The sequence below is a fragment of the Podarcis muralis genome, chromosome 10 (genome assembly GCF_964188315.1).
Source record: "Podarcis muralis chromosome 10, rPodMur119.hap1.1, whole genome shotgun sequence".
NCBI lineage: Eukaryota > Metazoa > Chordata > Lepidosauria > Squamata > Lacertidae > Podarcis > Podarcis muralis.
Genome location: NC_135664.1, coordinates 3978663 through 3995009, shown reverse-complemented (window position 1 = coordinate 3995009; position 16347 = coordinate 3978663). Strand labels below are relative to the sequence as shown.

At 41.3% G+C, this 16347-nt stretch overlaps 1 protein-coding gene across 18 annotated transcripts in view; it reads right to left on the bottom strand.

Annotated features, from left to right (window-relative positions):
• Positions 1-5437: 5437 nt before the first annotated feature.
• The window catches only part of PPFIBP1 (PPFIB scaffold protein 1), a 120013-nt gene continuing 109103 nt past the window's right edge, over positions 5438-16347 (bottom strand). For 9 of the 18 annotated variants that reach the window (XM_077935707.1, XM_077935708.1, XM_077935711.1 and 6 more), the window contains 7 exons: positions 15933-16021; positions 15120-15242; positions 13059-13184; positions 12533-12721; positions 11190-11384; positions 9975-10040; positions 5438-7806 (listed from right to left, as the gene is read on the bottom strand). In XM_077935707.1, coding sequence (XP_077791833.1) covers positions 7720-7806; positions 9975-10040; positions 11190-11384; positions 12533-12721; positions 13059-13184; positions 15120-15242; positions 15933-16021 — 875 coding nt within the window. In that variant the 3' untranslated portion in view covers positions 5438-7719. The remainder of the gene's footprint in view (positions 7807-9974; positions 10041-11189; positions 11385-12532; positions 12722-13058; positions 13185-15119; positions 15243-15932; positions 16022-16347) is intronic. The other 9 variants (XM_077935709.1, XM_077935712.1, XM_077935722.1 and 6 more) reach the window with 1 other exon arrangement.

The window sequence follows — 16347 nt, the reverse complement described above, 5'->3', positions numbered from 1 at the left end:
AGGACTCCTGTGTGGCAGTACCATACTTGCCCTTATTGGGAGTGTTTTGAGGAACAAAAGTAAGCCACTACATATATTTGCTGAAATCTTTTGAGAAGGGAGTGGGAGGGGTTGCAGCCTGATGGAATGCTAGTCAGGTGTGCACAACTTAGGACCTGGAAAGTGCTAGTGGAAGAGCAAGAGGCTGAAGAAGATAGAACAAAACACTAGAATGGTTTTACTTCTGTGTGTGCTAAATTCCTTGACTGAAACAACTCTTGCGGCAGAAAATAAGCAAAGTCCATGTAACTATCTTTTTGCTTAATATTTTTGTATATCACTGTGGGCAAAAGGAACCTTAACTTTTTAATAAATGTATTATTTGAGGTGTTGAACAGCTCTGGCTCGCCTCACACAAACTGTTCTGTAGGACACATCCTACCTGTTCAGCTATTAAATTTTCCAACTGCGACGTGGTAGAAATAAAACTTTTTTTGCTTATCGTTTACTTATTTCATGGATGTCGTCTTACCTTAATGTTGGACTAAATGCTTTAAAAAAACAAAAACCAAAGGTGAAATAAATGTTCTCTTACATGGCTCACAAAAGAGAACACAAAACAACAATAATAATTTATTATTTCTACCCCGCCCATCTGGCTGGGTTTCCTCCTGGGCACAGTATCCAGCAGAGCCAGCAAGATAAAATAATAGAAGAGTTGGAAGGGACCATGGGGGTCATCTAGTCCAGTCCCTGGCAAGGCATCGAGTACCTGACCCTGAGATTAAGAGTCCCATGCTCTACCAACCAAGCTAAGTCAAGAAGTCAAACATATTAATTCTATAATGATGGGAGATTAATTCAGCAACAGCAGGAGAGACCAAGGTTGCTTGCATGTGAACCACCCTAATGAAAAGCTCTAGAGAATTCAAAGCTTGCACAGACCTTGGTTGACCTAATAAACAGGAAGTCAGATGAACAGACCTTTCTGCAGTATAATTAACAGCAGGCATTGGAGACCAAATGGAGCTACTCAGAAGGCAATTATTCCATTTCAATTATTTAAAGCTCTTTCAAGCACATTTTCTTAATCCTTAACTACTCCAAAGTACGCCAATGTGATTACCTCTGTATTACTACTAGCTAGATCATGGGGGGGGGGAGGGGTTGAGTTACTGGAGTCTGTCCAACTATAAGCAGTTAGTCCATCTGCACACATTGTTTCTGTTCCAGGGGGTTCTGATTCATAGATAGATATATGATGAATGGGAGTTGAGGTACCAAAAACCCTACCTTTAAAAACATGTTCTTCCATGCAATGGGGACTGGGTGTATTTATAAATTGGAAAATGTCTGGTCTGGCAGCCTCTTGCACGTGGTCCTTGCCCCATCTTGCAAATAGCTACAATATCCTTTAGACCTCGTGTACATGACTAAGAAGTTCCCAACAGGGGGACACAAATTCCATTCACAATATTAACAGCTCCTACATTCACTCCTCCGTCTGCCTGCAGGGATAATGGCAGGATCAGTTGAGTCAAGCAAGAGCCATTTCCTACTCCCACCTCCCCCTTTTTATAGCCTTCAGAGCAGAGGAAATGTTTTGCCAGTGTGCCCCAGGCTAGCTAAAAATGGCTCTCTTCCTGGTCTTCTGATATTTCTAGGTAAGCAGTACAGCTTAACAGCTGCCATTTATATATTAATTTGGCCTATTACTGTGAGCAGCTGTTGACTTGCACCATGATTTGGCTTAACCAGAGAGGAAACCTGACAACCGGATTGAAACTGTCTTGCCTGTTGCAGCATGCCTTACGTGCAATAGGATGATGAAATCAAAATTTGCAGGGAGCAGATAATCATTTTCTCAGTCCCAGTTCCTTGCATACAAATAAAAAAGCATATAAGAAGCCACAGAGCAGTTATAAAACACACATCACACAAGGTTTGTAATGTAAAAAAGGAACATAAACAAAAGTAGTTTTGAGGTGCGATTTTTAAACCCTCTTGCTTGCATGAAGAAAACGAATGAGGGGATTAAACCATTTCATTAGTCCTGTGTGCCAATGGTAAATCAGACACTAAAAAGAGGCTATCAGAGGTTTGCCATATGCAAAGAATATCCAAGAACTGTCCTGTGGCCTTGGTGGAATTAACAGCCCCCCAACCACCTTGTGAGCAAAAGGGGTTGACAGCCAACAGGCCACCATAAAGTGACCCCCTAACCTGGACTGTAGCCAGATGGGATGTATTTACCAGGAACCCCTGTTCCACTGATTTTCTATTACCGTATCACATCTTACTGATACAGGAAACCTGGACCAGGGATAACATATCATTAAATGAATACCTCTCCTTTACATTTGGAGCTGAACTGGGGAAGAGGCATCACAGAGCAAAAGGGGAATTAGGGATCCCACAAGATGATCAAACTTATCCATTCTTAAGGAAATCAGCCCTGAGTGCTCACTGGAAGGACAGGTTGTGAAGCTGAGGCTCCAATACTTTGGCCACCTCCTGAGAAGAGAAGAGTCCCTGGAAAAGACCCTGATGTTGGGAAAGATGGAGGGCACAAGGAGAAGGGGATGACAGAGGACGAGGTGGCGGGACTGTTCTTGAAGCTACCAGCAAGAGTTTGACCAAACTGCGGGAGGCAATGAAAGACTGGTGTGCTGTGGTCCAGGGGGTCACGAAGAGTCGGACACGACTAAACAACAACAGTTTCTAACAACATCAGCTCCACACCAAGGTCCCTCCCTTCACTTAAGACATACACCATGGCTACTCTGTTCCATCTTAACAAGCAGGCTCTCTTAATTATCATTGAAAGATGTTAGTAGAGTGCACACACAAGTTTACTAGAAAAAATTCATTTAGGGTATCTGTGGCTAGGTGGGATTTGCTTTGTGGATCTTCAAAGCCAAGATACTCTCTTAGATTTTGAGACGCATAGACCTCTTCTTGGCTAAAAACATCTCGTATAACCAGGACAGCAGCCTTATTCTCTTGGCTTGTTTCCTTGAATACTTTTTGGCCCATCTTCTTGTCAAGGGTGGAGCTTTCATTCATGATGCCCTCAAAGTAGTATATTTTTCCAGGCTAACATATAAGTGGTATTTCCCCATTGTTTTACAACAGAAACCTCTCACTAGACACAAAACCTTGCCATGCAAATTAGTCACAGCTTCCTGAGTGCCACCACAAAACTGGGTGTCCCCTGCTCCACCTCAGCTAACAGAAACCAGTTGAATGGGCTGGGTCATTTTCACTTCTGAAGTTCCAATACTTCCTTTGTGCTTTATGCATTTTCCATTCCCTTTGCTGCTAACATTGGCAGTGGCAAATTTACCATACCCCAGTGTTTAAAAGTCCAAACTAGGGAGGGTGGAAGAATATGAATGTTTCAAAGCAGCCATCCACTTTTCTGTTGTGAGGGTAGTTCCATTTCATTGGGCTGGCCCGTCAGACACACAATGCTTTATTCAAACCAGAACGCTTAAGATCACCAGAAGTTATTTAAAGCTTTATTCCTTGCAATTTTACACAGTTACTTGGGTGTAAACCCCTAGAAATCAGTTGGACTTCCTTTTGGAAGATTTCAAAACTAGGGTGGCAAGAAATATCTGAGTTAAAGACTACTACACTGACGTCTGGGACGCGGGTGGCACTGTGGGCTAAACCACTGAGCCTAGGGCTTGTTGATCAGAAGGTTGGCGGTTTGAATCCCCGTGACGGGGTGAGCTCCTGTTGCTCGGACCCTATTCCTGCCAACCAAGCAGTTTGAAAGCACATCAAAGTGCAAGTAGATAAATAGGTACCGCTCCGGCGGGAAGGTAAACGGCATTTCCGTGTGCTGCTCTGGTTCGCCACATCTATTTTAAAAAACTTATACGAAAAGGAAGATACAAAATGAACATACATATTTAGCCTAACAACAACAAGAAGCCTAAGGGTGTAAAAAGAGTCAATGACTATTTAAGTGTTGTATCCAACAAATTTGCCCTGTACAGGCAAAGACTTCCACTTGTGCAACACGAATTTCCCCTCCCTCTGCTCTGCCCTCCCCCAAGATCTTGTCCAGAGGGGGGGGACACCCTCAGAACTGATTTAGTGGCATGTACAGGGGCAGGATGAACAAAAGCCGTGATCTAAATAGGTACTTGCATCAGATAAATTCATTACTTAGCTTCACTATACCTATTCCTGTTAGTATCAATGCCAACAACAGCACAATAGCTATGTGATGCATGAGGCAGGACTAGTGCACTTGTTCCCCATCCCTGTTCCAGTCATTTCCTCACAGTAAGTGTCCTTTCCTGTGGTGTAACTACACCATGGCCACACAGGCCTTGCTGACATTTACATAATCGTGGAAGTGCACCCCTCCTGCCATGTGGGCCAAACAAGCCATGCTATGGAAGAAAACTGGACTTTTTTTTATTCAAAGAAACCCATTGAAATAAAATGGGAATGAGGAAGCTTAAAAGGAAGCAACTGAGACATCACCAGCTAGTCAAAGCAGCTTGCTAGAGCATGTTATAAACACCGGCCAATGATAACCAGTGGACAAATACACTGAATGAACGGGTTAAGATAGCACTGGACCATCCACAAGTGATTTGCCACTGCTCTTCCACAAGCTAAGCTTTTTAAAATTGAGACGCCTGTCCAAGCAATATATAAGATTTCAAAGAGGGCTTCTGCACCCCACATATTGATTTCCTGGCCCAGATCTACACAACTTTCACAGGCACAGAGGTCTCTGTTAGCAAATATTTCTCTAGTTAGTGTTCAATGTGAGCGTTCCACTGCATGTTTGCTGATTTGCACCGTCAATGAAATTATCAGAAAGGGTCAGTTGCACATAACTTCTTGGGGGTCTGGACAAGAGAAAGCTTTAGAAAGCTTTGTGCTGCATAAAAAGTCAAAAGGCTGATCTTTACAGTTAAGGGCAAAAAGGGGTTATTGAAAACCTTGTATATAACTTTTGCAAAGAAGAGATTATATTCCAGAATCTTTTTTACTTCTCTCAACAGGTATTTATTTATTTATCTAGTATGGCAATACATATGTTTATGCTGACTACTTTGTACACACGCATCCAAATAAAATATCATTTATAGCACCCATTTATGCTAACTGCTTGGCTGAATCAAGAGTGTTTTATATTATTCTTCCCTCCCTCAATCCCGTAGAAATAATAAAAGAATATTCTTCTAACCAGCAAAATGATGATGATGTTCATCCAACTTCCATTTACATCAGCGTTAAGAAATGAGAAGTTGATGTTGCTCATATGTGCAAGTTAGTGTTTAATTCACTTAATGTTTGTGCATTTGCACTCGCCCTTCTTTGATTCTCTAGTCACAATTTTACCCCTTGTATTTTATTGCGACCAGTGTGTGCCATTATACAAGGTTTGCAGTGTTTTTTATACAAATGTGAGGCTGCTGGCAGGTGATCTCCTTAATTCATAAATACATTTATTCACAATTAATGACAAAGTAATTGTTCTACCAGGCATGCTATCTGCATTTATTCAAAAGAGCCCAGACACCAAGGTGGCCATGAACAAATTTGTGGAGTCCATGTTATTAAGGACAGTCAGTCCACACCTGTATATACTGTATTGGCAAATCTCTTTGGATTAAACAGATACCACAATCTGATAAAATTTTTGACAACTGTAAATAAATGTGTGTAAAAAAGTGCATACTTCCAAGGATCAGCACTGGTTTATGAAATCAAACTGAGGGCCAGTCTATACATGCAAATAAATTACATGATAGAGGGTTCTATTTTATGATACAATCACTTGCTTGAATGCCCCCCATGGTGGTTGTTTTTTAAAAAAGATTCCTTGCAAGCAGAAAGCTAGCATGTCAGGAAGCAGGCAAGGCCAATCTGCACATTCAGCTATATATTGTTGTACAGTTTTCAACAACAGCTCATAATAGCTGAGCACACACCAAACACCCAACTTTAAAACTCCTGCAAAGGTCTCTGGATTACTATTTTCAAACTTTTGAAGTACTAAATTTGAAAAGAATTGCTTACATTGTAGATGTCAGACAACATCTCCGAATGTTTGCCACATCATCATTTTATGCAGTTACTAAATTAGTCGTAACTATTTCAGGGTGATGGTGAACTGGAAAGAGAGAGACACTCACACACACAACACAAGAGTCAGGTGTATTCTGCTGAAAGCATCAGCAACCATTTTTTGACTGGCTAATCTGAATTTTACAAGTTTTTAAAAAGTCAATACAAGTTGTGCTTTACAAAAAACCAAGTACTATATAAATATCTGTCAATATGTTATATTATGGTCAAATATACTTAAAAGGCAAGATTCCATATCTGAATTCAATACTGTAAAATAAAGTGAATTCGCTAATGCTCCTTTTGGTATAAATTTAAAGAACACTTCCATTGCATCAAGTGAGAGAGAGAAAATGGATCTTTCCAAAGGCTGTTCCTCAGTCTCAAAATTTTAAAATGTTATTAAAATCCTATTTTAATGCTGTAAAAGGGACAGCTCAGAGATTTTTCTTAATGATGAAAAAAATCACAATTTTTATAACTCATTCCTAATGTAAGAATGCAGGCATCACTTGGGGGGTGGGGAGGCACAAGTCATTTATAAGATCAGTCTGACTTCTCCAGTAACCAGCTGGTTTTCAAACTGGAATTCCTCTCTTTTAAAAAAAGTAATCAACTTACACTACAATATAAAATTCTGATTTGTATGTACTCAATACATTTTTTTCCTTTTAATAAAAATTGTATAAAAATAAGACAAGATGATTCTGATTTTGTGGATTATACTGGTTTAGCCACCAATGAATACTCTAGTTATTTACTTTTGAGCAATTTGTTCAAACGGGAAACCAGGATTTCCAGGATTAGCTTTTTGCCCAGCTGAAATATATACAATGGATGCCAATTCCAGAGGTCTCTAGTTGAATGGTTTTCTTTTCTTCTTGTACTACTTGAAGAAAAGTATGAACAGAGCTTTCTTTAAGGCGGCACGTGCCAGTCTGCTGCACAGCCTCCTCTTTCCCCCTGCCACCACCTCGCCATCGCCGCTTGCTCCACACACACACACCCCGCACCTTTGCCGCTTCCTTCTCCGCCACCTCCTCCCGAGGCTGCAGGCATGGGCTCCCGGAGGTGCTTTGGCACAATGCTTACAATCGCCAAAGTGCCTTCCAGGAAGGTGCCTGACGAACATAAAAAGGTAGAGGTGCTTTGGCACAACCTTTTTACAATGGGGAAGCACCTTCCTAGAAGGTGCTCTGGCTCCAGCCTTGGGAAGTGGTGGCCGAGGAGGAAGGGAGAGAGTGGGGGGGGGGGGGAGTGGCGGTGGAGAGGGGGCATGGGACGTACCGGCACCTATATTTCTTTTTTAAAAAAACACTGAGTAAGAGAAATACAGATATATGATATGGCACAGCTCTGTGAAGGAACATTACAGCAGCAGAGTCGTATTAAATATGATACTTGAAACATGTCACAAGTTTCAACACAAGAGAAAAAAATATACATATTTCCCCCACTGGTGTGGATCTTATGGCAACTTTAGAATTGGCAACTCCTCTTATTGTCTCCCAGGAAAATATGACTTCTAACAAACAGAAGCAAAAGCGACCTTCAATTACATGATGTGGTGTCTCCATCGCATCTAACAGTGGCACTCTGAGGACTCTCAGAAAGCAGAAGCGTCCAGCGCCGACACTGTCACACATTTGAATCCTCATCAGTTATGCTGGCACTAGGGGAGCAAGCAGCAAAGTCTTTGAACATTTCGTCTTCTTTTAGCATGTACTGGAAACAGAAGAAAGGCAAGAATTGGGGAACACGGACTGAAACTCAAGAGCCAAAAAACATCAGTGAATTGCACATCTAGCAGCAGGCAGACAAGAGGGAACCGTTCTCTGAGGGCAATGAGGGAGACCTGGGTTACACGACACACTGAAAGCACATGCTCTGCGTGGACGGTCTCAGGCAACAGCAGGGAGAAGGTCCCAGGGAAAAGGGGTGCTGCCAAAGAGACAAACAACCTAGATCAGTGGTGTCCAAACTTTTTTCAAAGAGGGCCAGATTTGATGAAGTGGAGGGCCGACCAAAGGGCCAACCAAAGCTTTTTTTCCTTTCTTTTCTTTGATGTTGTTAAGCTTTTTTAGGATTGAAGAGATAACAATGGTTTGGTGCAGTTTAAGACAGCTTCATTTTTCAACCATATCTCAGTGGCAGAACACAGGCTTTTCAGGCAGAAGGTTCAATCCACAGCAATTCCAACTGAAAGATGGGAAAGATGCCTGAAGTATTGGAATAGCCACTGCCAGTCAAAGTATAGTGGACAATTGTGGACTACAGTGGTACCTCAGGTTACAAACTTAATTCATTTTGGAGGTCTGTTCTTAACCCAAAACTGTTCTTAACCTGAGGTGCTCTTTCGCTAATGGGGCCTCCTGCTGCCGCTGCACCGCTAGCATGCGATTTCCGTTCTCATCCTGAGGCAAAGTTCACAACCCCAAACTTCCGGGTTAGCGGAGTTTGTAACCCGAAGCATCTGTAACCCGAGATACCACTGTAAATGGATCAATTATTTGTATAGAAGACAAAATCATGAAGGTGCTGAGAAGTGTGTCACAAAGCTTAAGCAGCCTCAAAGAATAACCGTTCTGAAGGTTTCACTGGGGAAAGCTATGACTCACACCAGTTTAAATTTGCAGTGAATATTTGCCTCACCAGTGCATTATATATATAGTGTGTGTGTGTGTGTGTGTGTGTGTGTGTGTGTGTGTGTGTGTGGATTCAGTGATGGAACTTGGCAGGATGTGGTTTTTGATGACAAGTACAGATGCTACACAGAAGCACAAAGAAGAGAACACTGAGAAGTATATGAGTTCTCCAACAGCCTTGGCTCCCCCTTTCCTAAAAAGGACACTTCTGTACCTCAAAGAACTAGTGGAATGACTTAAGATAGAGAAATGGATAATCAGCACCTTAAGGGTAAAGGATGTCTGCTATATATCCGAATAAGTATGGTTATTAGCCAGCACTAAGCTGGTACTAATGGGGCTTCATCTGGGGATTATCATCTTGCTGCATTTTATTCTTAAATATTTTAGATATTTAGAGAGAAACTCTTAGCACAAACATGTGGCTTTCCAGAGAGGTGGTGGCCATTGCACTCCTCCTCCTTGAGTCTAAACTCAGGCTCAATGTCTGTTCCATTCCAGACAAACCATGCACTGTAAATCCAAGAACAAACCTTGGTTACAGGTCATGGTTTGTCTAGAGAGGGGCAAACTACAAACACAGGTCTGGACAACAAGCTAAGCCAAACTATGACTTGGCTTGCAGCAGTGGCACAGCAGCTGCAGAACCAGAGGAAGAGCAAAGCAGCAGTGATCTCCTCCCCAGGAGTCTTCATCCTGTGCGTTTGCACTAGGCAGTCGTTTATCCTAGTGTTATGCAGTAACCAGTTTACAATCTTTTTTTGATATATATATATATATATATGTTAGCATGCACTGTCCCAGGGTGGGACAGATACATAAAATGGAAATAAATCATTTTCACTGGGCATATGCTTTTGTAATAGATACATTAATAATGACACGAATGAAGGCTGCTTTGAAGTTGTCTGCTTATACACTCCTTATTTCTCATTTTCTGGAACCAAACTCAGGAAAGTCTCTTTACTGTGGATGGACTGTGCATCTTCATGTCCATCTGACAGCATACTCCAGCATGCATCACTGCAAAGCATTCTGGTGTGTACTCCTGACTCAGATGCAGTTTTTCCAACTTGGCTGGGCACCATTAGACTCTATGCTAAGTGGATTGTTCAAAGGAGATTGTTCAAAAATCAGTCTATCACTAAGATGCAATCTCCAAGACACCAGCTGAATCTCTGTATTGGTCCTAAAGCAGGACTAGCAACATTTTAGGGTGTGTCCATTATATTAATTGTAAGGGCTTACAGTCAAATTGTTGATGCCTTCAGAAAATGCCCCTATTTGCCTCACGGTACCTTCTGAATCTTCCATCTACAAGAAAGAAATAGTTACGGTAATAATTCATGTAAATTCTTCCCTTTTCATACAAGTGTATTAACACATACAAATACAACATTAGGCTATAGCAGAACCCTAGAAAGGAACTAGTCAGTTGAACACTTTATTGTAATGTCAGGCAATGTTTGGCTAAGGAGGTGAGGTTAAGAGAAGACTCTGGGAGAGTGTGCAGAGTACCAGCATCCGCCTAGTTGGTAGCTCAGCTGCACCAGCCAATTCCACAGTCTCTGCTCCTATTGGAGAAACCAGGTAGTTGAACACCAGTTTATGGCCTTGCCTTTGACCGCTCAGATGTTAAACAAAGAAAGAACTCAACAGATGCAGCAGCAGCAGCAGTGCAGGCCAACAAGGAAGACAGAGACCAAGAAAATACTGTACCTAGTTGTTTAATAATTTCACATTAAGAGCACCCCACAAAAAAACTTATGCAGAAGCAAGCACTGATAAGGGAAGAGAAACCATCTGCACCACAGTACCTTTTATAAGCTTTGAGGGAGAGACGGGGAGCAGCTGAAGAAAAGAGATGACTGCTGCAAGGGGAGGAAGGCTAAGTGTCAGAATGTCATGAGCAAGAGGCGAGCAGGAAAATGCCACAAAGGTTGAAGGTGGAGCTTGAGGAACTGCATAGGGGAGAAGTGCATGCAAGTTCAACTAGAGGATGAGCCGACATGAGAGGAAGTATGGTGACGTGGACAGAATCTAGGACTAGGACTGGAAAGACCTGGCTTCCAATTGCTGCTCAGCCATAAAGTTCTCTGGGTATCCTCGAACCACTCAGTCTCTGTCACAGCTGTTATGAGGGTAAAATGGAACACTTCCCCCACAAAAAATGCACACACCCCTGCGGTCCTTAGCAAAAAGAGAGACCATTAATATAAAGAAAGAACTCTCAATTACGCCAAAAATTCTGACTGTGGAGAAAACTGAAATTCAGGTTTCTCTTGTTGGTTGATAGCTAAAATCTAGATGCCCCTAAAGACGCCCTGAACTGGTTTATCAAGGGTTAGATAACAGTTTTTAAGTACTAGTACATTACAAGACTGCTAAACACAAACTGCAGAATATGAAAATATTGGGGAGGGGGAGCACATGCATACGGAAAAACCAATTGTTTCAACTTACTGCAACAACCATTACCTGCTCCAGTCTGTCCAGATCGTCCTCATCATACGCCCTGATATCTAAAGCAGGCTTCATCCCTTTCTTTGACCCTATTCCGGATGCCTGTCCCAAATCCATCGAACAAACATACTCTTCCCCATCTTCCTGCTTCTTCTTCCTTAAATTTCCAAAATTACTAAAAGCAAGTTTCTTTGGCTGAAAAATACAGACCAAAAAAACTGCTATGAAGACAACAACCAGATAATTTATTTTCCTGATGACATATCTAAAATCTTTTAAAATCTATAATAAAGGCACCAAAACAATCAAGAATTCCTCAAACATATATTCTCGCAGAAAGCTGGTTGGAAAATTTGGAGCAAGATTTCCACATAAAACAGAATATAGGATAAAAAAATTAATCTATCATGTTAATTAAGAAGATCCATATTTGACAATTTTGGTTTTTTTGGGTGTGGGTGTAATTCACTGTTTGTAATTTTAGTTTTATTTGTACTTAAGCTCAAATATCTGAGTTTATGAGACTTCAAAAAAAGAGGGTTTTTTCCCCAAAGGAGGTTACAAAAAACGTTTGATGAAAACTAATTTTAAAATCTGTATTTGTAAAATGAGGCTTGTAAAAAGCCTATTGACAGTTTTCTGCATGGGGTCATATCTGCCTCTGGCCTCCCAGGAGAAGCTACTTAAAGAGGTGGTTGCTGTTTTTCTTTCATGGACAATGATGCACCACAAATGACTAACGCAGCAGATGGGCTACTAAAGATTTTGTTAAATAGGTTACTTACTTCTGTAAACTTGTTTTTATCTTTCAGTTTTCAGTGAAATTTGAACTACCTGACAAACCTTGCAAGCACCATTGAGACATTTTTTTAAAAAATGCATTGTAAGAGGCCGACAGAATTCATATCAGTAACTTTTATAGTGATTAATGCAAGCCGATATCAAAGGCCTATAAAACACATTCTTAAAAATATAAAATAACTGTTAACTTAGTTTTGTAGAGAGGATATGTGGCAATGACATATATAAGAATTACTGTCTATGCTTTACCATGCAGCACCTCTCTACGAAACCAGGAAAACTACCATCATAGAGTCATAAAACTGTAGCACTGGAAGGGACCGCAAGGGTCACCTAGTCCAACCCCCTGAGATTGAGAGTCTTATTCTCTACCAGTTGAGCTACCCCCTGTTCAGAGATTAAATCAAGCCAAGCCAAGTTCTTTATCACTCAACTCATTTTCTATTAGCCCCTTAAAAACCACAACAATAGGAAGCAACACTCTTGATTAACATGGAAGTCTGTTCCATGTGATAGTAGTACTTCCAAGGCTCTGGCCGTACCTTCACTTTGGCAGTAGCTGTTAAAAGGACATAATCTGGAGATTCCATGGCTTCACGCTTTTGCTGCTGGGCCTCTTGACCAATCAGCAAATTAAAATGGGTTGCCAAGTGCCGCCTCAGGAGGGTCTTGTTGGGTGGGATGTTCAGCAGCTGAGCCATGGTCTCTACATTGAAACGAGGCTCCAAAACCTGGGGAGCAAAACCAGCATTTCAGAACCAAGATTTGTATTACATTTTGATTAAGCAATTTCCCCAACCATTCTAAAGATCTGAACCACTAAGAAAGGTATGAAAGGCGTGGGTTGGTGGGTGTTTTTTTGGGAGGGGGGTTGGGGGAACGACGACAAGGCCTGAATATTTACAAAATACCTATGACACAATTGCCATGACTTTTAGAAAACCCTACCTAGGAACAAACAAACAAAACTGGAAATGACATTTCTCTTATAGCACGATTAGATTATTTATTTACTGTGTCTGAAAAACTGTGTCTGAAAAACAAATATAAAATGCCACACACTCTTACCATTAGCCCTCCATGAACGCCACTCCCTCTCAAATTAGGAGCATATTCTGCAAGGTCAACTGACCGCAACCACTCCATCACCCGATGATTGGTCCACTGTGAAACCTCTGATGGTGTGATGTTATTCTACCAATAAGAACCACATTTAACTTAGAAACAATGCACTGCTTTTAGTTCTTTTTCTTTTAGTTCTGCAGTTAATCCAGCCTCCACTTTTCTTATTTCAATTGACCTTTCTGCCCCAAAATGCTCAGAGTCAAGCTAGATCAAGATCAGATGATCTTGCAAAATGTGTCCCCCACCCCAAGTTATGGGTTAAAGGTGTTGTACTGGCTGCTTATAGGCTACCAACCCCAAGTCAAGGTGTTGACTAACATACTATGCCTTAAATAATTTGGGACCCAGATTCCCGAAGGAGCACCCCCAGCCTGTCTATTAAGATCAGGAGGAGAAGCCCTCCTTGTGGGTCTCTGTTGATTCGGTCAGCAGTGGCCAAGGACAGGGCCTTAGCAGTGGTGGTGCTTGAGCTGCCAGCTACCTCCCTCCTGGGGTACAACTGGTGTCTACGTTGTTCATCTTCTGTTGCCAATTGAGGACCTATTCACCCAAGCCTTTGTGCACGACGATATGGTATAACAACCCTGCTTCTGCAGTCCTAGGGTACAGAAATAGGTTATTTCAAGCCCCTGGTGGCCTGAAAGATGCCGATGTAGCGTTACATGTGTTGAGCTGGACTGACATAAATGATGTACCTAATCAAGTTACTATGGAACACCTTCATATAAGCGATGGGATTAATGTGAAACTGCAATTCATATCTGCATTGAGCCATTCTTCAGCCTCCAAACCGAACAATCCTGTATTTATTTATTTTATTTTATTTTTAAATAATATTTTTATTGGGTTTTCTGCAAAGGTAACAAAATCACAACAAAACAAGAAAGCAAACACTAACAAATACTACAACAACAAACTAAAAAATAAAGGGGGGGGGAGAAGAAAAAAGTTTGCATCGAAACAATAAAATCCATAAAATGGGATTATCTGAATCCCATGACTTCTCTTCTCCCCTGGTTCCTTAAAATTCTTTTTAAACTACGTATCATTTCTATTCCAAAATTCTACTTTGCCCTCAAGTTTCTTGTACCATCTCTAAAACTACAAGTGTTTTTAAATTCCTGCCAAGGTATTTAAGATGTTTGCAATACTTTTGTAAATATATAATAAACATTTCTCATTCTTTTCTAAATTTTGAACAATCCTGTATTTATGACTCATGTTGATCATATGCAGTGCTATTTTTTTTGCCGGAACTCACCATGAACACCTCCCTTGTTTTCTTATAATGTCAATGGCGCCCATCATCAAAGAGGTGCCAGAACTGAGTTCCGGTGAGTTCCAGCTAAAAGAGCCCTGATCATATGACTTCACACACACACACACACACACACACACACACACGTGTGTGTGTGTGTGTGTGTGTGTGTGTGTGTGTGGAAAATAAGGGCTTGGGGCTTTTAAAATTCACCCACTTACTTCCCACATCTTTCAAATGGACTCTCCTGCATTAATTAAATTGTAAAGAAAACAAATCTCCAGGCACAAAGACAATTAGAACAACATGGAGAAACCAGGAATTCCTCATGCAGTGGTCTAGTTCCCCACCTTCACTTTCACACCTGGCAGTCCATGGGATATTAACAGCAGCAGCAGCAGCAGCAACCACCAAAGCGCTAATATCACATTCATATTTTCATAGAAATACTAGTGAGCAAATACTTTGCAGAAAGATAACACCAAAGGAGGCAAACTAAATGTTGATCTCAGTTCTAGAGGTTTAAAACATAATAAGGAATAAGGATATTAATCCATACAATGAAGCTGACAGTCAGTGATCAACGTATGGCCTGCTAAATAAAGGAAGGGATCAAGAGTCAAAGTAGGGCAAAATATTCTAGGCAAGAAAATGAAGGAAACACACAAGCACTGACTGTCAGAACAAACATTGCAATGAATCAATGAGATGTGTAAGTAGGTAAGTAAGTAAGTAGAAGTGGTCACCTCATCCGATGGTCTCCTGCGCAGACAGTTGGGCTCAAAGTTATTTATTCTTAGAACTTGAATGGCACGTTTGATGCTAAGGTGGTGGAGGACACTCACAACTTTCAAAGACAGTAAGTCATCCTGGGGACGGGACAGGACACATAAACGAGATCAAGAACAATAAATGAGACCAAGAAGACTGAAGAGTCGGATACCAACATGAATGCTGTCCTCAGGATTCCCCTGAGGGTATAAGAACACATCTGTTGGGTTAGGCAAAGGGCCTATTTAGACCAGCATCCTGTTCTCACAGTGGCCTACCAGAAGCCCAGCGGAAGCCTGCAAGCAGGACTGAAAGCAACAGAACTTTTCTCACTTGATATCCCACCACCTGGAACTGTAGAGGCAATACTCAGCTTCACTGCCTGGCACTGGGTTAGGAGGGGAAATGGCTCACTATCCATTTTCTCCACATGGTGCCTAATCTAATACCCCTCTATCATGTCATCCTCTTACTTGCCTTTTAAAAAACTCAAGCAAGTAAGATTACACTATACTACTACTACTACTACTACTACTAATAATAATAATAATAATAATAATAATCTGTACCTTGTCCATCGGACTGGGCTGCCCCAGCCACTTGGCGGCTTCCAACATATATAAAAGCATAATATACCACTTCCTGAAGGAGTGGAGTTGGAAGAGTAAATGTTTTGGGGAGGCATATGGGGCGGAGGATTAGGATACACGTGTTTCAGTGGAGAAGGAAGTCAAAATTATGGAACTCTGAATGATAAAAATGACAGGAAGAAAAGGACACTGGCTTACGATAGTCATATAATGAAGCATTCGGCCATCAACCTTTCCTTCATCGAACTGGGTCTTATACTGGGGTAGTCCAATATCATCCAACCACCCTGAAAATAAAAAGATACAGTCACTATGCAATGATCTGTGGCAATCTGAAGGCAGGCTTTTTCAGGGGTGGTCCCAGTGCTGCGGAATGCCCTCCCTGTTGGAATATGAGAGACCCCCATCTGTATTGGCATCCCAGCGGCTCTTGAAGACACACTTGTTCAATGCAATTGTTTTATGGTGTATTTTAAATGTGCAAGAATTTAATAATTGATTTTCCACTTGTAAATTGCAAATTTGCTTAACTAAGTATTTCAGCTTTTTCTGGGACAGAATGTGTGTTACTTAGGTGCACAAGTACACTCTACCTTTTGTTTGTAACAAATTA